The sequence below is a fragment of the Cyprinus carpio genome, chromosome B20, assembly GCF_018340385.1.
Source record: "Cyprinus carpio isolate SPL01 chromosome B20, ASM1834038v1, whole genome shotgun sequence".
In the NCBI taxonomy this organism is placed as follows: Eukaryota; Metazoa; Chordata; class Actinopteri; order Cypriniformes; family Cyprinidae; genus Cyprinus; species Cyprinus carpio.
Window position 1 is genome coordinate 13,678,873 of NC_056616.1, and position 23,414 is coordinate 13,702,286.

The 23,414-nt window shown below is 36.6% G+C and overlaps 2 protein-coding genes and 1 long non-coding RNA gene across 3 annotated transcripts in view; 2 read left to right on the plus strand and 1 right to left on the minus strand.

Annotated features, from left to right (window-relative positions):
• The window catches only part of LOC109048162 (sec1 family domain-containing protein 2-like), a 108,757-nt gene extending 102,196 nt beyond the window's left edge, over window positions 1–6,561 (plus strand). Inside the window, exons 8-9 of the mRNA XM_042747488.1 lie at window positions 3,526–3,645; window positions 6,189–6,561. Of these exons, the coding sequence (XP_042603422.1) occupies window positions 3,526–3,645; window positions 6,189–6,281 (213 nt within the window). The 3' untranslated portion in view covers window positions 6,282–6,561. The remainder of the gene's footprint in view (window positions 1–3,525; window positions 3,646–6,188) is intronic.
• A 1,367-nt stretch (window positions 6,562–7,928) lies between these two features.
• On the minus strand, window positions 7,929–10,969 carry LOC109100223 (ras-like protein family member 11B). The gene is made up of 4 exons (XM_019113715.2): window positions 10,641–10,969; window positions 10,433–10,489; window positions 10,255–10,331; window positions 7,929–9,194 (listed from the first exon to the last, which is right to left on the minus strand). The coding sequence occupies exons 1-4, from the start codon at window positions 10,750–10,752 to the stop codon at window positions 8,706–8,708; spliced, it is 735 nt and encodes a 244-aa protein (XP_018969260.1). The 5' UTR covers window positions 10,753–10,969; the 3' UTR covers window positions 7,929–8,705.
• Window positions 10,970–11,521: 552 nt separating this feature from the next.
• LOC122141030 lies at window positions 11,522–17,061 on the plus strand. Its single transcript, XR_006157488.1, has 3 exons — window positions 11,522–14,447; window positions 15,259–15,302; window positions 16,564–17,061. It is a non-coding gene; the product is annotated as an uncharacterized LOC122141030 (long non-coding RNA).
• The last annotated feature ends 6,353 nt before the right edge of the window (window positions 17,062–23,414 follow it).

Below are 23,414 nucleotides of genomic sequence, written 5' to 3' on the forward strand. Positions count from 1 at the left end.
CATGTAAGCCTTCATATTTTCGTATTTCTCTTTATGATTGTTATTCATTCTGATTTGATGACAACAAAATGCCAAGTGCATACTTTCAAATGAGACCACAATTATGTTTGTAGTCCAAAGGCTTCATGAACTGTATCTGTTTTAGTGTAGTTACCATTTCTTGGGTTGGTGTTCAAAAGTGTGGCGCAAGTTAACAGGATATCTTAACCCATTGGTGTGAATGTGATCATATGCTTATGCTATGAGTTACACTGAGCCCAGTCAACCAGAAGACTGTGTGTATCCTCTATATTTAATCAGTTATAATTTCAGTACTCTTAAAGCACCAAACCATTCTAAACTGCTCACTGGCTGCTGACATTACACACCTAATTATATGTACTTTTGTGAGTGTTTGTGTGTATTGAATATCCTTATATTTAAAGCTCCGTCTGCACCACAGTGTCTATATATTTATATGTATACATACCAGCAATATAAGATGAAATGTGATGGAAATTTGTTCTGGACTGAGATTGTTAGCTGAGATAAAAGGAGGAATGAGGGGGTTATTGGAGAAGATGGGAGTATTAGTAAAAATGTGTCAATATTATGATTAATGTGGTTTATATATGGTTCAGTTATATTTTATATATGCTTAAGTTCACATTAAAATTTGACCAGGAGGGTTTCTTCCCTACTACTTTTGACTATAGCTTGTTCTGTAGGGGTTTTTAAGGTACACAATATTTAATATAGAATTTAGAATATAGGCTCTTCAAATATAGAAAAGTGCTACAAATACAAAATGAATTGAATGCAAAGGACATTGAGCACCAGGTAAAAAAAAAGAACACAAACATTTACATCATTGCAAAATGTAAAGGAGGTCGCATTTGTTGGAAGATTGAGGATGACTCATTTCAGAAAAGTGACCACTTCAAAAATTCCTTATTCCTTATGAGACTATAATTCATGAAGACAGTAAGATTTTATAAACATTAACATCTTAATTTTCTGTAAATCTGCTTTGAAACGAGGAGTATTGTGAAAAGCACAATACAAATAAAATTGACTTTTTAGGAAGCTTCTTTCTGTCCATTCACCCCTTTGGAAGTCTGTGATGTTCTGTGTCACTGTTTGCATTATTTCATTTTTCTGAATGTGTTTAGGAGGTATGACTTCATTTGGATTATTAATAATATGTTAATCAGAAGATGTTTCTCCCTGAAAATCGTCCTCTTGCTCTGTTTGCTCTCTAAAATGTGAGCAGACGTGTTTATACAAATACACATTGCATGCTGTGTGCGTGCCCCTTTTGGCATACGTGTGTGAGGCTGTCCTTGTGTTTTCATGCTGTTGTTATTCACTTTTGAAGTATATGTAGTATGCATTACCTGGTAACATGAGTATGTATGATATTGCCTAATAATGCGATATTGCCTAATTGTGTGCGGTACACATGGCTGGTACATACTCTTCACTTCACTCACATGCTGGTGTTGTCCATTTAAAACACATGTGCATCTGGAGTGTGTGGATAGATGACAAAATAGTTAAATGAAATGAAAGGTTGAAGAATCCTCCAGGAATTAACAAGGTCTCTCTTTTTACCTTTTCTTACCATTTATAATGAAACCTCACTTTCATTCACATGTGTGCCAATCACACTTATTTACTTTACCAGGGAACATCCTAAAGAAGGCATTTTTTATCTATTCATCCTTCTGTCACTGTCTGTGTTACACATGTTTGTCCATGCGGGTTTAGGGTTTAGAGTTGCACGTGGCAGTACAGCCCCACTCCTGAGATCCACCCTGCTGGATGTGCATCCCTAATTGCCTGATTATTATTCACGACTGGTTTTTCTTTCAGCCAATCAAAGGCCAGCAGTCTGTTCACCCGATCAGCCATGTACAGCAGTACCCCATGTGCCTGAGCGTATCCGCATGTGTGCAACAGCGTGCTTGTGTCAATATAAAAGTGTGTAATGGTTCTCTTTGTGTGTGTGTGTGTGTGTGTGTGTGTGTGTGTGTGTGTGTGTGTGTGTGTGTGTGTGTGTGTGTGTGTGTGTGTGTGTGTGTGTGTGTGTGTGTGTGTGTGTGTGTGTGTGTGTCTTCTAAATGTTGTGCTCCTGCTGTGCTTGTCAAAGTGTTCAGTCTTGACCCAGACCTCCAGCTGAACTGTGAATGACATAAGACATACACACACATTTACCAGGGATTGCAGAATTGTATAATTGACTTGTCTGACTTGGGGAAGCCCAGTGTTATTACAATGGATTACTGTCATCACATGTTTCTTAGGGGGTATTCACATGAGACACGTTATTGTGTTAAAAAACAACAAACAACCAGCTGAACAGCAAGCAATAGAATGGGCCAGAACCCAATGTCTTATCTATTTTTAAATTGACATGCCATTTTAAAAAATGCAGCAATTACAGTGTTAGATGCTGAAAAATAACTTTGGGAAACTAGGCAACGGCCATAAACCTGTATTTGCACATGTACATACACCAGTCACATAGGGTCACTGACAGATATTCAACAAATAGGCTCATTTTTATTCTTCCTCCTCTTCTTCATCCTATTGTGTATCCTGTGTTGGTGCAGGGTCCACTTGTTTGCACACCTTTTGCCACTTAGCTAGGTCCGTTTTATTTTGTTTTCTCATACTGCTCATGTATAGTCACTAGGACATTGCTTGCAGTTTCCTGGCAGTAATTGTCTTAATTTGTACAGAATGTGCTACAAAATCCGGCATTTTGAAAACGCAGTGAACATGGCGTGAGATGCTGAAAAAACTATGAGAGACAAGGCAACAGTCATAGACGTCCATCTGCACATGTACATAGACATTTTTTTTTTTTTTAAATAGGATCACTGAGAGATATTCATCAAATAAATAAGATTATTTTATTTAAACATACTGATTATGTATAGTAACTGTGACATTGTCTTGAATTGAATTTTTGAGGGCAGTGAATTTGTAACAAAACCAGGGTTTTGATGGCTGTAGCTGCGGGGCTTTCAAAGAGATGAATTTAGAGAAACGGCTTCACAGAAGGGTTTTGGGCCAACAGTCTCTCACGCTAAAGCACAGCACACAGCCAGTATGCCAAAATCCTTTCTGAGACATTGTGTCTCTAAATTCATCACGTTTAAAGCAGCAAAACCAAAAATATGAAAGGGAAAGCATAAATTTGAAAGAAGACTAGATAGTCAACCTCAAATGGACTTTAAATTATAGAGGGTATGATAAATGATCAAGACGTCTGATCTGATTCTTTGCATGCTAATTAAAATCCTGAATCTCAAATATTTTTAACCTCTTTATGCTCGACAATTAAAGCTTGAAGCAAAGCATTAGAGATCCTGAAATCTTTTTGTACCAAGCAGTTTGTATTACTTGAGGATTTGCAGATTGACTGATTTGCATATCCGCAACTTAATTAAATCTGCAGCTGAAAACTTGTTTCTTTATTGGTTAGTTTCTAATTATGTTCCCTGTTTATCCCCTTTTGATGTTTCGTTTTCCCTGCAGGTCACCCGACCACACCCAAGTGATCATCCGCTCTTGTTTCTCTTCCTGGTGGGCGGAGTCACACCATCAGAGCTCCGCCTCATTCGTGAAGTTGTCTCCACCCATAAGTCGGGCACTCAGGTGGGCTGTCACACCCTTTTCCTGACTAATGCTTTCTCTATTACACTATCATTTAAAAAAAAAATAGGATGCATTAAATGCAGTAAAAGTGAGAGTAAAGGAATTTCTAATGTTACAAATCATTTCTATGTCAACTAAATTAAAATGCCCCACCTCTCTTTTTCTCCTTTTGTTTTTATATGTGGCTCTCTGCTTTGTTTCTGTATCATTTACTTAGACATGATAGGAGTGTGTGTGCGTATCTGCACTTGTGTTTGTGAATGAATAGAGATGTAACTGGGTCAAGTCAGAATAAAAGGAGTTTGGTTGATCAAAGTTTCATGTCATGAATAAATCAAACATAATGAAAGCACAGAGTGGACCCTTATAGAATAGAAAGCCCACACATAGCCTGACCTAAACCCACAGCTGCGCTAGTGTGTGTGACAGAGACACACTGATGGGAATTTAGGGTGCCTTGTACTAAATGAAGGTTCACCACACTTGACTAACAAGACGGCCAGGGGAGACACATGCAGCGAGGGTTCTCTAAAGCCCTTTTGAAGTGATTTTCTAAATGAAGTTCTCAGATGAGCCAAATGATCTTCATTTTTCCATCAGAGAATACAAAGCAAGTACTTACCTCAGCACATGCGTCAGCAGGTGCAGTGATATTCTGCCCTATTCATCTTCAAGACCTGGCTAATAACATACAAGCTAATAATATTGCCGTCTTGTGTCTTGTCTGGTCCATTTTGCCAATTATTATGTCTCAAACTCACCCAGATAGATAGGAAGAGACTAGCTTACAAATACAACCAACTTATTCTTAAACCTTTCTACCGATTGCCTTTGTTTGTTTGGTCATGCACAGTTTTATGTAGAAGCTTTGTTTTGTGTTTGTTTAGTTGCTTCTATTCCGCAAGAATGCATTAAATTGATCAAAAGTGACAGTGAAGATGTTATTTGATTTCTTATTCAAATAAATGCTGTTCTCTTGTGCTTTCTATTCCTCAAAGACATATGGAAAAAAATAGTTTCCACAAAAATATTAAGTAGCGCAACTGATTTCACTATTGATAAGTAAGGGATAATGTACATCCAGCCGGTTGTTATCGCAGAATAAACCCCGGGGTTTATTCTCCGCGAACAACTAGCTGGATGTACATTATCCCACTTATTACACATCTGCTTGCCACATAAGTAAATAATTAGACGCGAAATATTGATTTGAGTTGAAATATTTGAACGCAAAGCTTCTGTGAAGACAACAGTTGTGAGCAAGTGGCAAATTCAAACTAAACTGACATTTAAGGGAAACGGTGCAGTCAAACCACTTATTACACAACATTTCACCACAAAATATTTAAGTTTTTAAAATTTTAAACCTTACCAGTTTGTTAGTTCTCTTATAATCCATTACAGCGTACAAAACAATCGTAGCAAAATGGCAGCAGCTGTGTTTGTATGAAACGAGAGCGAGTCCGCGATACCAGGATGACATAATGAAACAATTATACACCATTTTGAATCAAGTTTTAATATTTTATTAGCTAAACAAACGCAAAGCTTCCACCAAGAAAAAAATACTTCAAGCAAGAGTACAGCACCAACTGCTGTTACCCGGATGAGCCTGTGTTATTAGCTTTTACAGGTTGTTATCCAGGGATAACATACCTCGGACTGACCAATCAGAATCAAGTATTCCACAGAGCCGTGTAATAATAATATATAATTGTTCTTGAGTAGCATATTAGCATATTAAAACGATTGCTCAAAGATCATGTGACACTGAGGACTGGCTACTGAAAATTCAGTTTTGCGATCACAGGAATAAATTACATTTTAAAATATATTAAAATAAAAAGTTATTTTTAACTTGTAATAATGTTTCCCGGTATTACTGTTTTCACTGATCAAATAAACACAGTGTTTTTTAATATTTTCAAATCATTAAAAAAACCAAACTTCTGAAAGCTAGTGTGTCTTCAGTCTTTTATTTATTTATTTATTTTCATTTATTTCTGTATTTACTACAATTCTGGTCGTAAACAATCTGTTTAGTTTATAGCTGTTTCTACCTCAGACTTTTGGCCTTATTAACAGTTCCTGCCTGTTTCCCTGATCCCTGTGTTGTTTTTACCCTTTATAGTTACTGCAGGGCTGCTAAATCATCACACATAAATAGAGGGGGATCAATCAACAGACCGTTTGAGTATGAGTGTAACTGTATGTCTGATCATGAGGTTGCAGTGTGTGTGTGGATGTGTGGTTCAAAATGTCCTCACAAAGAAAAAAATCCTCCAAAATCTTTGTCTTTTTTTGGTCCCCACGACAAAACAAGCTTATTAATCATTGAGAATGAAACTTTTTAAAAATCTTAAAATGCAGAATGATTTGTATGAGGGGAAGGTTTAGGGGTAGGCTTAGGGTAAAAGAATAGAAAAAACAGTTTGTACATTATAAAAGCCATATCATCTATGGAATGTCCCCATAAAATATGGAAAACCAGTGTGTGTGTGTGTGTGTGAACTGTCTAATCTATCTCTTTTGTCTTTTCTCAGGTACTCGTTATGTCCACTAGGCTGCTGAGACCTTCCGATGTCCCTCACTTACTCTTCAGCACTGACAGGCTCAAACCTGACATTGGAGTGTGAAGGGACTGAACACACACACTTCTGGCTGTTGAATCAATTCTTTCCAACATATTTTGCCTTTTTTCTCAATTATAGAGGCATCCGATAAAAAAACAAATCATGCGTTTAAAAAGGTTTAAGGAATATACAGAACATGCTTCTTTTCATTAAAAAAATACCACAACATCCCATTTCAAATTATTTCACATTTTGTTGTGTATGACCAAAGATTCTGTCTTACCATTTTCCCTTTAAGTCCCTCCATTTTTCCCTTAAATAAAATCTTTATGGTTGGCCTTTTGCTCGTGTGTAAAAAATTATGTTTGTTAATGCAGTGTATAAATTTCTACACTCCCATTTCACTGTTTTTTTTCATGCCGTTGGCAAATAGAGCACATTCTGCAGTTCAGTTCTCACAATCAGCCATGTGTTGATTCTCACAGGAGCTTCCCTCTTCATCCTTCACTCTCTTCAGTGCTGCTGGAGAAGTGACAGATGGGTAGAGGGCAGAGGTCAAAAAGGGTGGTGACATCCTTTCTGTTCTGCCTTCACTTTCTCTCACACACACATTTACTTGGCCATCTATAGAGAGACATACAATAGACCGCTAATGTTTTTTATAAAACAAAGCTAAGTAAAAATCTATTTACCATAGTTAAATCTAACCTTAACTTTTTGAAAGTTTAGAATGATGTTTCAAATGAGACATTTTGTCAGTAAAAACATTCCTGTTCATCAAAGTATAGTGAAGTAAACACACTGTTAGCTCCATGCTTTTATATGTGTATCTCTTACTCATATGAGATTTGAGTTTGTGTTTTGCATTTGCCACAAACTATTACCCAGCAGGTGTCTGACAAAGGTGCTAAAACACCTGAAATCAGTTATGTTCCTCTAAATTCATGTTTTTACACCTTAATCCTTACATACGTGTATTTGTCTTGTTAAATGTTTATTTAGGGTGTTGGTAGCTTTATTGACTGTTTACCATGTGGAAAACATCAGCATTAAAAATATAGTAAAGCATAAACTAATAATGCTTGTTTTATATACACTACTAAGATTATTTTTTTCAATGTTTTTAAAACAAGTCTCTTATGCTCATCAAGTATGGATTTATTTTTGATCCAAAAATGGGTAATATTTAAAAAAAAAAAAAAAATTAATTGAAACTCTTTTTGGTGTTAATATATTTTAAAATGTAATTTATTCCTGTGATGGCAAAGCTGAATTTTCAGCATCATAACTCCAGTCTTCGGTGTCACATGATCCTTCAGAAATTGTATATGCTGATTTGCTGCTTAGGAAACATTCTTATTGTTATCAGTGTTGAAAACTGTAGTGTTGCTTAATATTTTTGTGGAAACCATGATACATATCTTTTTCTTTAATGAATAGAAAGTTCAAAAGAAGAGTGTTTTAAAAATAGAAATCTGTTTAGACATTATAGATGTCTTTACTGTGACTTTTGATAATTTTAATGTATTTTGCTAAGAAAATAATTTATTTCTTTTTAGTACTTTAGTATGGTAATGTATATACTGTAAAAATGGTGGTTACGTTTTAAACAATATCATACACCTGAACTTTTAAGGCTTCATTAAACGAAATTCAACTAAATGAACCTTTACATTTACAGGACGATTTAAACAATTCAGACACAAAGTATTTTTGTAAAAACAACTCTTTATTTCCTATCACAATCAAATAACATAAATAAATAACTCTGAGCTTCAGCCCTTTGGCTTTTTTAAAGTGCATTTACACAAGAAAAATCTCTTCTACTCCACTATAGAAAAGTGGCACAAAGCACAGTTACACAAAACCAGGAGAAACATTCTGGCCTTGTACACAAGAGTAGGACTGTAAAAGATACACACACACACTCTTTTTATATGCTTAGCTTGAGTGCCTTGTCCTTTAACAATACCTCCATTCAGACCGTAAAAGCCTTGACCACAAGAAGGAACAAAAAACTCACTCTCTCCCATGCCTTTCTTAAAATAGTCTGTTTTTGCAACCTTCACTGTCTCTGTTGCCAGGAGAACGTGTCTTACAATTTCACAGGTAAGGTAGAGTGTTAATAATAGTGTTTTGTGTGTTCCATTCAGTCATTCTCCTGCACTGTCCCTCTGTAAGGAACTAAGACCACGTCTCCCAGAATCCTGCTGTGTCCACAAGGATATAAGTGACAGCAACACAAGTGTTCACCAGCACTGGTGAGAATGTAAGACTTCACCGGACTCTGCTTGTTTGTTTGTTTTTCAGCGACCATGACACAATCAGAGGTCTAGTTTTAGGGGCCTCTGTTTGGAACCGGTCTGCTGATCATCAACGGATCTCAGGAACTTCCAAGGAGCGAGACCTATACATTCAGAGAGATCTTCTCCTGTCCCTTAATCCTGCACTTTTGTTCTGCTTCCCCTGCTGGTATTCGAACCCTCTTCACACTGAAGTGACAGTCCGGACCTTGGCGGACAGCACCTGTTTGAAGCGCCTCTTCAGATCCTGCATGTTGGGGGATTTGGGCCGGGGGATGAGGGGAGATCTTTTCTTCTCTGTTACAGATGTAGCTGCATTGACGGGGGTCTGAGGCTGCTGCTTGGCCAGATCTACGCACAGTCTGTGGAAGGCACCGTGGACCTGGCTGTAGTCCTCGCTGGCGGACACCTCGTAGAAGGAGCAGCTCAGCGCTGAAGCCAGCAGGGGACCTTCTTGAGCATCTACATGCCTTACGTGGAGTAGATCGGCTTTATTGGCCACCAGGATGATTGGCAAGGACCTATCCGTAAGGGTGCGGGTAACAAGCTGGTGGAGCTGGCCAATGAGATCAAAGCTTCGGCAGTCGGTAACGGAAAAGACCATAACTACGGCGTCTGCCCACTGAATGGAGCGAGATACCTGGTCAGTGCAGCTCAATCCATTAGCATTCACCTGAAGAAAAAATAGACATTTGTCAGTTATGCAACATGTTTGGTCAGTCTACACATTGTCTTATATTACTGAATAGTGTGAGCTCTGTGGGTGATAAAGTGTACAGCAAAGCTGACTAAGAAGCTGGAAGAGTATAATTTGCTACTGGCTGCGATTGTCGTTTTACAAAAACGGGAGATTTAGCCAGCTAGACTTACAGAGTCTTTCACCCCAGTCCGAAAAGAAAAGGCATTTTGTGGTTTTGGACGACTGCCTGCTTTTGGAAATGAGCCTTGCATGCCAAACTCGGCACTAAAATATCTGACTAAAGACATCTTGAAAGAAGTGGCCTGTAATTGAATTAAAAACCATTCTCTAATTTTGAAAGCAGAGGGATAATTTAGATGGGCTGGTCTACTGTAACTCTTCCGAACTGCTTATTCATATCCCTAAACCCGCTGAGCACTGCTGAAGCAGCAGAACCTCCCAACCGCTGCTACAAATATCCCACAGCGCTGCAGCGAATCATTCTTTGGAGTCGGATCTTTTCACAAAACTGATCGAGTCACAAAACCGATCTTAAAGATTCGTTCGAAACTCAATCATACCATACGAACCAGCTGGTTTTGCATAGTTATCTTTTTATGAAAATATATATAGAAAAATTATCCGTCGAATTTTAGCATTGTTCATTTAGTTTCTAGACTTGTTTTATGAGATGAATCAAATTGGGGCTATATAACCGCTGAATAATTTTAACCTGTTCTGTGAACCGAACTGTTCGAAAGAACCGATTCGCTTAAATAAATCGGGCATTCCTCAAGCTGCAGTACATGAACGCGCTGCCCCCATATAGGAGTGCAACAGCAGGCTTCCCGCTGGTCAATTAACCCCAAGTGTTAAACACAAACCCGGAGAAACACAAAAGAAGAGCTAAAAGACAAAGGCGAAGCTATGCGCTCTTTCTACACTTCTCACCCGTGAAGAAGCAGCGTGGGAAGGATGCTCTGTATGTAACAGTAACAAATGTGACATACAATCGCATAAAGAACAACTGTGTTTCTGTGTCGCGCATACTTACTTCAACTCCAGGTGTGTCTTGAACTTGAATGGCCACTTGTTCTCCGTCTATCTGCACTTCTCTGTTGTACAGGTTGCCTGTAATGCAACAATGCAGACTTTAAAAAAAAATGACAACAGCAGTAATGCGTTTAAACGAACTAAAATCAGTCGTCTTGGAAAGATGGGGGGAGACTTACCGACGTTTCTCTCGTAGTCACCAATGAACCGCTTTGTGAGGAAACGAACCACCAACGCTGCACAGGAATAAACAAGAAATGGGCATGAATATATAAATGTAATTGTATCACAACACTCTAATCTACAAGAAATTCGTTTCTGTGATATTATATTATTAGGTGTAATATGAGAAGCTTTAAAACGATGTAAACTGGTCCATAAACGTACCGGTTTTGCCCACTCCACTGCCGCCGATGACTGCGATCTTGATGACCCGGTTGGACGGGCACTCGGCGCTCGGGTACTCCGCAATGGTAGACATGTTCTGGATCAGACGCATTTTGTCAAAAGAAAGATACTTTCCAAAGCCTACAGCGGAAAATTAGGACAAAATATCCACAGACGCCGTAAAAGTACGTTAATGTCAGAATCGAAGTCAGCCAACGGCATACACGCAGATGTTGTCTTTCAATGATAAAGTCGGAGATTATCCTAACTCCTTCTCTTAGTTACAAACACCAAGACTATACTCGGTTTACTGAGGAGCACAGACGGGAGCTTGGGTTTATTTATACTGCCACAGAAGCGCTCGGCTCTGATTGGCTACTGCAGACAACGGTCTCATGGCCTCGCCCCGCCCACCGCTTCACGTGTATGCGCGAGCTGTTCATAACCGAATAAAAGGGAGAGAGAAAGACAGGTGGGTTCACCCGAGTAAAATGACTGTGGCTTCGGGAAAACCTTCCCTTACGGTCGCTGAGAAGGAAAATAAGACGTTGTTTTAGTCGACTAGGCTGTAGAAATTATTTAAAGTGGAGGTTTTGAATGGGGCTTAGTGTTGTGATTTCTGATATCTGTCAGTTGTAAATGAGTGACTTCAAACGCTTGTGATGAGAATGTTATCTGGTCTAAATGATCTCTAAGCGCTTAATGTGTCACTTGCAAAGCGGTTTTTTTTCTTTAGCCTGGGCAATGAGAAAAAGGCATTGATCAGAATCCCCACAGAGTCGCCTCAGGACCTGTAAATAAAAAATAAATTACTCCTCTCTCTCTCTCTCTCTCTCTCTCTCTCTCTCTCTCTCTCTCTCTCTGATTCTGTTTTTCAGGATGAAGTATATTTGGTTAATGCATATATGTAATATTAAATGCACCCTTAATTAAAAAAGTCCATTTTAATTTCAATTTTAAATTATATGTGGTTTATTGCAGTGATTAGGTTTATATACAATATTGTCAAAGCACAGTAAACGGTGAACAGTATAAATGTTTTCCTACAGACAGTGAGCATGTAATATTGTCTGAACATTTTTTTATCTGCATGCCCTCATGAAATTAACCAGTTGTCATTTGCATATTTTATTTCTCATATCACAGAAGAATTTACATGCATGGTAATGTAGTATTTATTGTATTTTGCTGGTTCTGTTATGCTTTCAGTTTTATTTTCTCATCTGTATTTTCCTAAATCTGCAAAACAGCATATTTCTATGATGAATCAGAGCTTATCGTGCTTGCTCCCTGTATGTAGGCTGGCCATTAAGTAGAACAATTAAAAATGTTTGACATATTCAGCCAGTGTTTACACAGTTGTGAGACTCAGTGTACAGCCAAAGGATCTGTGATTGCTTAGTCAGGGGAGTGTTTTCTGTCTTCATCCAGTACCTCAGCCAGAAAACAGACATCCACCTCTCACACGTTTAATAGTGCTGTAAGAGAATTAGCACTTCTGAGCCTGGGGTGCCCTCAGGAATCTCAAACTGATTTTAGGAGTAGTGTTTTTTTTTTTTTTTTATGAGTACAATATGGTCTGTAGTTAACACTACTTTAAGAGATTTTCACGTTTTGTTCTACAAAATAAATCACACACAGTCAAACCACAAATGTCAGTTTAGTAACATAAGGACTACAAATGCCACAAAACGGTATTTTAAATCCACATTTGAAATTCCTGAAGGAACCCAGGTTGAGTTTTCCCTTCCAGATTTGCCTATGAATTGACGTCAGGACTGAACAGCTCTATTTAGTGTTCAGCTGATGGCAAACATTGAAGGAATACTTAATATTAAAAAGCCGTATGACTTGCTTTTTTCTGTTGAACACAAAAATATATTTTAAAGGATGTTTCAACTATTTTTATAGACACAATAAAAATCTAAACGGCCCCGGACTGACTTTCTTTGCATGGACAAAAAGCACCAATACATTTTTTGAAATACACACAGAAAAGAAAAGAAAAAACTTTAAAATTAGTTTATATTTGGAAACTTTATACATTGGTTGTTATATAGCATGTTTTAAAGTGCTTGAGCATCACAGTAAGATGTTGGAGTGTGTGTGGGTGTGCTTTGGTGTCTTCAGCATGTTCTGACTTGTCTTGGTCCCTCAGTAGTAGTCAGGGGGAGTGTGTGTCACTGGGGGGATGCTTACTGACATCTCAAAGAACCCACTGACCCTGCCCCCTACACCTTACAGAATGCTGAAGCCAATCTAAGTATACTGTACTCAGAGACAGTTTTTACTATTCATGTGCATGTGTTTGTGTGTATTTATGTGCTGTGTGCATTAAATGTTCATGTCAGACTCCCTGAGTGTAATTAACACATTGCGTAAGTGTTTTTCTCTCTGAAGTCTTCCTCATGTTTGATCTTACAGTGTTCATGTTTAATGTCATTGTGCTGTAGTTTTTGGAGGGTTTCGTCTAATCAGGTTTAGAAGATCAAAGTCTAACATGCATTCATCTGCGTCCTATAATGAATATTTTTGTCTCTCACCTACTAAAGCTCCTTGACTGTTTTTGTGTGTAAATTGTTAAAAGAGAAAAGCTAATTTAAAGGAACAGTTTGTCTAAAAAGAAAATTCTGTCATTTACTCAACCCTCATGTGTTTCCTGCGTTGTTACTGTTAATTAAAACTATTAAAACTCATTTTCAGTATTTGAAATAAACCTGATTTAATAAAACACTAACTTAGTTTAAGATGAGTTGCAAAAATTACTAAAACTTCTAATAAAAACTGAAAATATTAAAAAAGCGACTTCAAAATATTAGTAAACACTATAATAGTATAAACATAGAGCTAAAATAGCAATATTTCAAGCCACGTTCTTCTGAAGAATGTATAAGGAAACTCTTTGAAGAATGCTCATGATGCTCTTTCTTAATTATAATGTAAACTAGTTTGTGTCAAGCTCCAAAAATGGGGTAAAACCACCATAAAAGCATCATAAAAGTAGTACTAATCATTTACTGTTTTCCCAAGTCATCTGAAGCCATACAAGAGCTTTGAGTGAGGAATTTGAGTTGTTTTTCACTAAAGCTTACTTTGAAAATCATGCTTGACAGTTGTGGTCACCATTCAATTTCACTGTGTGAAAAGAACAACATGCACATATGCTATAAATAACTCAATTTGTGTTGCATGAAAGAAAGTAAGTCATATGGGTTCTGAAGGACATGAGGGCGAGGAAATGATGACAGAATTAACATCTTCTAAGGCTTGTTTTGTATCTGATAACGCTCTCGAAACCCCCCATCAGTCTTTAGTCCATGCTCATGCGTTAGTCTCTGCAGGTATGCTGGCGGTGGGCCCTGCATGATTATGAGCTGGTATGAATATATGATAAGAGGAATGATGACAGGAGACCTTTGCTGAAATATGAAACTGATGGTGCTGATTCGTCTACGTTCGACAGGTCCTTACAAGTTATGGGCTGTTAACACTCACATGCACAAATACACACCTTTCACAGCTCTCTTCACCACATCAGAGCCCCCTAAAATAGTGTAAGCTGTCTGGTAACTGTTTAATGAACATGAAAGGAAACTGTTATGCACTCATGTACATGTATTAATTTTGGTCATATAATAACATTGGTATTGTTCTTTGCCAAAAATTAATTGAATATGTCATATTTTGACATAATGATATTTTGGCCTAGGTGTCAGCATGATAGCGAGGTCCTGAGAAAAGAGAAGAAAGAAGAAAACTGATGGTATTTGGAGCTGGATGAATAAGGAGCAAATGTTTTTATTGAAGGTATGTACAAAGAAAATATATATTGTTATAGGATATTAAGGAAACAGTTTTTTTTTTCAATTTCAATTTTTGAAAGAAATCTCTTATGCTCACCAAAGCAGTATTTGTTTGATCAAAAATGCCAAAAAACAGTTTGTGAACTATTATTACAATATAAAATAACTCTTTTCTATTTGAAAATATTTTACAATGTAATTTATTCATATGATGGCAAAACAGAATTTTCAACATCATTACTCCAGTCTTCAGTGTCACATGATCCTTCAGAAATCATTCTAATATGCTGATTTGCTGCACGATAAACATTTCTTATTATTATCAGTGCTAAAAACAGTTGTCCTGCTTAATATTTTTGTGGAAACCATTATATATTTATTCAGGTTCCTTTGATGAATCAAAAGTTTAGAAAAGCATTTGTTTGAAATCGAAATATTACTGTCTTTTGTGTCTCTTTTGTAAGTTTTTGCTTAAAACAAGACAGTTTGGTGATGGCCTGTGACACCATGTTACACTTTTCCTTGTCACTGAATTCAATCCATTTTAGCACTTTTGGATCAAGTTTTTTTTAAAACCTGCATTTAGTGTTTAAATGTTCATGTTTTTTTGTTGTTGTTGTTTTCTCCCAGACATGTTATTTTTAACAGATTTACAGTAGCTTCCTCTCACGTCTGTGGAAAAGTTCCCACTCTCGTAGTACTGTGTACTTTACTTGTAGTGTCTTGCCTATAATGCTAATGGTAGCACCAGTTCTCCACTTACTGTCAATGCTAATAAGTCTGTGTTAACTGTTAGTATGTTGTCTGATAACAAGGCCCAGGTGCTGCACAACAGGAAGCTTCAATACACTCATCAGAGGTGAGGAGAGAGTGTGATGTTAAGTTATTTAACATGTTGTTGAAGACACGTCCAAGCTAACTGTCACCTAGTTAGTGTAGTGTGAGGTGGGCATGAATGTGTGTGGCCATGTCTATTTGCTCTGAGGGATTATGATGTTTAATATGCATTTTTCAGTATCTGTGTGTATTTGTAAGGGAACTTATTACAATTTAAAATAGCTGTTTTCTATTTGAATGTTTTAAAATGTAATTTATTCCTGTGATGAAAAAGCTGAATTTTCAGCATCATTACTCCAGTCTTCAGTGTCACATGATCCTTCAGAAATAATTCTGATATAATGATATGCTGCTCAAGAACATTTTTATTATTCTCAATGTTGAAAACTGCTGTGCTACTTGATGTGTGATCCTGGACCACAAAACCATAAGGTTCCATTTTTTCGAAATTGAGATTTATACATCATCTTAAAGCTGAATAAATAAAAAGATTTCCATTGATGTGTGGTTTGTTATGATAGGACAATATTTGGCTGAGATACAACTATTTGAAAATCTGGATTCTGAGGGTGCAAAAAAAATTAAATCAATCAAAATATTGAGAAAAACGCCTTTAAACTTGTAGTTCTTAGCAATGTATACTACTTATCAAAAATTAAGTTTTGATATATTTGTGGTAGGAAATTCACAAAATATCTTCATGGAACATGATCTTTACTTAATATCCTAATGATTTTTGGCATAAAAGAAAGATCTTCAGTTTTGACCCACACAATGTATTTTTGCCTATTGCTACAACTATACCTGTACTACTTATGACTGCTTTAGTGGTCCAGGGTCACATACTGTATGTCTGTGTAAACTGTGATTTTTTTTCTGGATTCTTTAATAAATAGAAAGTTCAAAAGAACAGCCTTTATTTGACAATGAAATCTTTTGTAACATTATAAATGTGTTTACTGTCAGTTTTTGATAAATTCAGTGTCCTTGATGAATAAAAATATTAATTTTAATAAATATGAATTATTAAAAACGTCTTGCTGACCCAAAACATTGGAATACTAGTAATGTAATTAAGAAATTTTCTACCACTGAATTTTATGTAAACAGACTATGGTCTCTAGAGCTATCTTTTTATATATATTAGTAGGAATTATTTAATATGAAAACGCAGCTGTGTTGCTAGTTATTTAATACCAGATGTCATTTTTGTGCTGCTGAAGTCAGACATAAAACTGTCGAGGCTGATTCACTGTTTTGTACTTTTATTCTCTTCCTGGAAGAATTCTGCAGATGTTTTTTCTCGTCATTCTGATGGAACAAACGGATATAAAGAAAAGGTAGCAGACACTTGACATGAAGAATCCACATCAGAAGAGCCCGGGCTGGCAGGAGATGAGCAGGGAGGTGTCACTCACACAGGGGTAACAACAGAGCTGGTGAGAGGCCGGGTCAGTAGTGTGGTAATACAGCCTCCCCATAGGGGGGCAATCAGTGAGGCAGGGGAGGATTGAAGAGACAGATATTAGGGGCCATTTACAAGACAACATTTTCGGCCAAAAATGGGAAACTTTTTAATGCGTTTTGCCTGTTCGTTTATATGACAACTGTGTTTTGGGGACTGAAAACGCATATTTTTTAAAATGGGTTTCAAAGTCCAATTTTTGAAAATGGCATCGTTATTGTTTCCGTGTAAACACACAATACGGGAATCTTTGAAAACGGTGACGTCATGTGCGTGCGTAGGTATGTAGACATGTGCAGTACGTGTCGATTTTAAAGGCAAGCGTAAACAAACATACACAACAATGGCGGAGTACATGTTACTGTTGTAGCAGCTCAAGAGTTTGCTAACGCTTCTTCAGCAAAGTGTGGATTTACTTCACCAATATTACAACCAACAGCAGAGACGCACCATATACAACATATAATCGTCACTTCCCTACAGGTACTGTTTACTAACAAAGTGGCAGCGCCAACTACTGGCCTGGCATACGTAATACAGCATTTTTGGCCATTTTCATGGAAATGTGAAAAACCCAAATCGTTTTGAAAACTTTGTTGTGTATATGTGAATTTTTTTAAAACGCAAGGGAAAAACTTTTCCGTTTTTGACTACATCGTTGTCGTGTAAACGTAGCCTTAGAGATATCACTCAGAATGTGAAGTGAATGGTACAAAGAATTTTAGCAGTACTGCTTAAAGTAGGTTAAGTGTTTGAAGTGTTGAAAGTATCCGTCGTCCTCTTGAGAAAGTAAATGGACTGATTTAGATGGATTATGGACCTGCCTGGGTCTAATGCTGGTGATGTGTGCATCACATTACCACAATTACCTACACTTCATGTGTGTCTGCTTTTAATAGATGAATCAACATGTATGCCGCTGTCCGATTCAAGTGCTAATGCATTAAGCAAAGTAAAGCCATCTCTACTGCAAAGGCAGCGCACATCTTAAGCGACATACAGTATACCATAGTTAAAATGTAAAAGTTTGTTTTTCAGAAAGAAACTTATACTTTTATTAGCGAGGACAAATTCAATTGATTAAATAGTGGTAGTAAAGACATTTATAAAATATATTGCAAAATAAATTTTTTTCAATTAAATGCTGTTCTTTTGAACTTTCTATTCATCATAGAAGAATGTCATGGTTTCCACAAAAATATTAAGCAGCAAAACTGTTTTCAACATTTATAATATTAAGAAATGTTTCTTAAGCAGCAAATCAGCTGTATTTGGACAAGGATCATGTGACGCTGAAGACTGGAGTAGTGATGTTGAAAATTCAGCTTTGCAGCACAGGAATAAATTGCATTTTAAAATATGTTAAATAATAGTTATGTATAATAATATTTGACAATATTACTGTTTTACTGTATTTTTATTAAATAAATGCAGCCTTGTTGAGCATAAGTGATTTCTTTCAACAACAGTAAAAAAAAAAAAAAAAAAAACTTACCAACCCCACATTCGTATAGTTAATTATTGTTTTATATATATAAATTATCCCTTTAAATGTATTCATTAAAGTTTAAATTGCATTTTAATTATGTTTTATTGGTGTGTTCAAGTCATGTTGGAATTATCATATTGACTGACTGAGTTGGGGGGATATTAATTAAAAAAAACGCTGAAAAAAAGTATTGTGAATGTTGTGTGCACATGTTGTGTACAGTTTATGAAGAAACACTGCCTTTTAGCATTTCCCAGAAGCAGCAGGAGAATGATAAAATACAGAGACAGACCATCAATTACACACCTAATGAGCTTACTTTGCTCTTCATTATGTTGCATTAGCACTAAAAGTCTGCCGAGAAGTGAAAACGAGAGAGAAAGAAATACAAAAATGGTTCAGCGAGTTCATTCATTCAAACTAAAATCACTTAAACACACATCCAAATGATGATTTCCTGTAAGTAGGGTCTTTCTAGGAGGCACTGAATGCAGCATATGCTACTTTGGCTAACTTAGCTATCCAGCAGAGGCCTGTCAATAGCACATGCTCACAGGAGATCCAAACTTTTCATTGTGAACAACAGAGAGGGCTCCTCTCCGTCTGATAACCTAACCTCTCTGAGGGGGTCCAATCTGTTCACAATAGATACAATCAAGCATTGAGTAATAGACCATAAGTATATTAGCAACATTGGTTAATTTTAACCTGCTTGTTTAAATTAATGTGTTTTAGAGCCACAAACTCAGTGCCCACATTTAGCATTTTTTAGATTATAAATATAAGTTATTATATTATCATTTGAGTTCTAATAGAATTTCCACATTTAGCTTTTTCAGCTAACTGATTTAGTCATCATTATTTTATCTCAAAATAGCCAAACAGAGTTTTAAATATTATACCAATGGTTTTTCACATGTTAGCATATCATTACATTCACAATAGTTTTAAGCACATCAGAGCTATGCATAGAGCTGCAGATGCTGTTGTTTTTGTTCTTGATAAGGGATCACTGTCAGAACAAACATTTTGTCATGCTACTGAGCTACTTTTCCCACAAAACTTCCTATGTGAATGCTAAGATCCATTGATAACTCATTGATATTCTTCCAGGCTGTTTATCTCACTCACAGGAACGTTAGCATCTCAACAGCTATTGGAAATTATTTCGCCTGCTTCTTTCCCCCCCTCTGTTCTGACAAAGGATTAGAGATTGTTTTTTCTCATTGAGATGTAAACACTCAAACATGTTTACTCTATTTGCATTTGTCTGCATGTCAACACACTGCAGCGGGCTGAGGATTTGAGGAGAGTAAAATGGGGTGGGTGGGTGCTCATGTTGGTGGTTGAATCACAATGGGCCACAAAACACACACACACACATAGAGAGAGTGAGGAATGTGCCCCGGGCTTGTACAGTATAGTGTCCTGGGAGCTCAGCGGGGCAGTACTGCACTCACATACCTGAACAGAGCTCAAGCGTAAGATGGATTGGGCTAATAGCGCTACCCGTCTTATAGCATCTGTCCCACCATAGCAGAAAGTGTGACACACTTTGTGAGATAGTGTTAGGATGTTTACATATTTGTCTGTGCACCTTAATGTGTTTGTGAGGGGCCATTTAAACAGTCTCTCATAACTGACTTACTTTCCCTGATGTTGTTTTAAACTCTCTTTCGTGAAATGCTATGAGAATTTTTGATGAATGTGCTGGTGGCTCTTTTTCATGCATTTATAATGAATGGGGACTGGTGTTTTCAAGCTGCGAAAAAGATATAAAAGTGCCATAAAAGTACCCTCTGAGATGTTTCCTTAAATAAAGCTGTCTTATTACTTTATAAGGCATACAGACTATAGTCATATAGATCAGATCTTTTCAAACTGGGATCCAGAGGCTGCAAGGGAGTCTATGATAAAGTTCTGAGAAAAACTGTGTAAAAAAATAAAGGAAAATAATAAAATAAGATTTACAGAATTTTACATTATTGTTGTTTCATTCTGCTTTCTCAAAAAAAACTGGTCAAAAAGCATAACAATAATCAGAATTACTTTATGTATAGTACCATAGTTTCATGTTTCTCCTCAGGTTGCATTTAACAGTACTTATTTTAATATTATACGATGGAGTGTCAGAATAATTATTTTTAAATTCCAGATAATATATATATATATATATATATATATATATATATATATATATATGTATATGTAATATTTTATTTTCCATTAAAAAAAAAGTCCATAAAAAATGGGTCTCTGTGTTCTGCGTTACATAAATTTCTGTATTAATTTTTCACAGGTGTTATATATGGAATCTTGCATTGCATTGTTTTGTTTTTGGATTAAAAGAAAGGTCTGTAAATTGGCAGAAGTTTACCAGTACATTTTTTTTTCTTTTCTTATAGTGTATAGATCTTTTTATATATACATGAAAATATATAAATGCTTAAAGTAGGGATGTCAATTTTCGATAATTTTCATAACCTAACTTAAATTAAATAAAAAATAAACTAATAAACTAAAACCTAAACTCAACTCTAAAAAATGCGACTATTGCAGCAGCATGCAGTCACCGGAATGACAGAATGTGCAAAAGCCACACACACACACACACACTTGAATTAAAGGGGTTTTAGTCTGAATAAAATGCTAGTAGCAGGATTATAAAATAAATAGATGTGATTATGATCATTTGATAAAATGAAGAGAGCGCGGCATACATTTGAGGTCATTTTACTTTGTTGACTGTTTCCTATCCTGAACGGAGACTGCTGAACAACAAACAATTATCTGGGGAAATGACTTTGTTACTACATTTGTATTGCTTTCCATGTTGAAGAACTTTTGTGTTGTTTCTATTTTAATGTACTTTAAAAGTTTAAATCACATTAAAAGCTTAATTTGTACATTGTGAATGAATGATGATGCGTTTATATACCGTAACCGTCACTCACAGCCTATCGCACGTGTTGAGTGCGCACAAGCCGCATGCAGCCCAATATTAAATTGGTTAACCGACCATCTACAGCTTTAATCGATTGCATCTCTTATCGACAATTTATCGATAATCGATTAATCGTTGACATCCCTAGCTTAAAGGGATAGTTCACCCAAAAATGAAAATTTGATGTTTATCTGCTTACCCCCAGGGCATCCAAGATGTCTTCAGATCTTCAGTACAACACAAATTATGATTTTTAACTCCAGCCGTTATAGTCTCTCAGCTGTATAATGCATGGCAATGGTAACAAATATGAGAGTAAAAAAAACATGCACAGACAAATCCATATTAAACCCTGCGGCTCGTGACGATACATTGATGTGTAAAGACACAAAACGATCATCTGTGCAATAAACTGAACAGTATTTATACCGTTTTTTACCTCTGATTCACGCAATATCCATCTGTTAGAACTCTTTTGAACGCGCTTCACAGCAGCAGGCGCCTGAGCCATCTTCTTCTTCTTGCTTGCTTTATGGTGGATCGCAGACTTATAAGTGCATTACCGCCACCTATCTCTCAAATGGACCATTGACACTCTATCTGCAATCTCAATTAGGATCCAAAGGAGCAATATCCTTAATCTGTGGTGCATTTGTCATTACTTGCATGCATAATTGCATGTATTGTGGGAGGGAAAGACTGACATGTTAAATACTAGGATTATCCTGCTTGCTTCCACTATGAGCTTTTGCCCTGACACGTGAAAGGCTTGTTGGTTAAAATGGATTTCCCAAGAAAATGATGACAAAAAGTGCTTCTAGAGTACACACTCATCCTTTCATAAATTCCAGAAAGTGTTGTAATTGCTCAGTGGAAATTCTGCATTAAGTCAGAATACACAAGCTTTCATCAAACACACTTGCCAGTAATCTCCACTGTTTTTGTTTACAAACTTGTTTGCTCTTTCTTGATTACCTCTTGGGCAGTATATACATTCATGCAGGCATGAGCAGGATCTTCATCTTTCTTTTATATAGTCATAGTGTTCCCTTTAAGTTATACAGCCCTTCAAAATGAGCTTGCTTAGCCATGGGAGATCAACAGATGGGCTGTTTGATTAGCTCCTCAATCAGACACATTCATTAAGACAAAAAAACAGATGCTGCAAGCAGTTCTCTATGCTGCTTGACTGAGATGCCTGCAAAGTATAACATATTAGTAATCATCCAATCATAAAGTATGTTCAAAGTTTGGTGTTGGTATAAGATTTTTAAATGGCCAATGGCAAAGCTGAATTTTTAACAGCCAGTTTTCACATTATCCTTTTTTCAGTTTTCATGTTATCCTTCAGAAGTGCTCAAAAACAGCTATTATAGATCAACCGATAAATTGAAAATATAATGACTGAAATTTTCTGTTTTTCACAGAAAAATGGAATGACACGGGGGGTTAGTAAATAAATAATTACAGATTTTTCCCTTTAAGGCATTATACATGCTCAAAAATCATGATGTGCATCAAGTACTTTCATTCTAAGAGCTCTGTTTTGATAATTCATGATAGTGTTGTGGGGATCGGTCAAAGGTTATCTGTATGACACACACATTAAGATATGATCAGAGACAGCAGGTTGTGCCAATGGGCTTAACATTCACACATGATCTTATGATCACACACTCTTTACACACTTTATGTTTTAATCTTTCTTCAGTTGCTTCTTCCTGTAAATGAAAATAATGGATAATATGCTACACATCTTGACACACATAAAACGGCCTGCTCGGTTTCTGAGTGGTGGTCTGTATCAGACTCCTTTGTCGTTTGCTTCAGCCCTCAGGAGTTGATCGTCTAGCCAGCTTTTACTGCTCCGGCTGCCGAGAGACAGAGTGTAAGAGAGAGATGGGACGGAGCAGGGGGCTTTAATTGTGGAGGTTTGTGGGTTACAGATGAGAGTGAGACGGACATTAGGAGAGTCATAAACGAAGGAATGAGCGAGTTGAAGGAAGGATGAAGTGATGCTGAAGGAGGAATAAAATTGAGAGTTCATATAGAGGCAGCATGAAAAAATGCTTTCTGTCAACTATATGCATTTATGTTTGTGTGATATATGACTCTGGGTCAGGTAAACAAAAAACAAAAAACAAAAAGCTGGCTAGACGATGAGCTTCATGTATCCCATGAGAAAATCGGTTTTACAAGATTTTGGAATGATTTAGCATAATTCAATTCATACCAC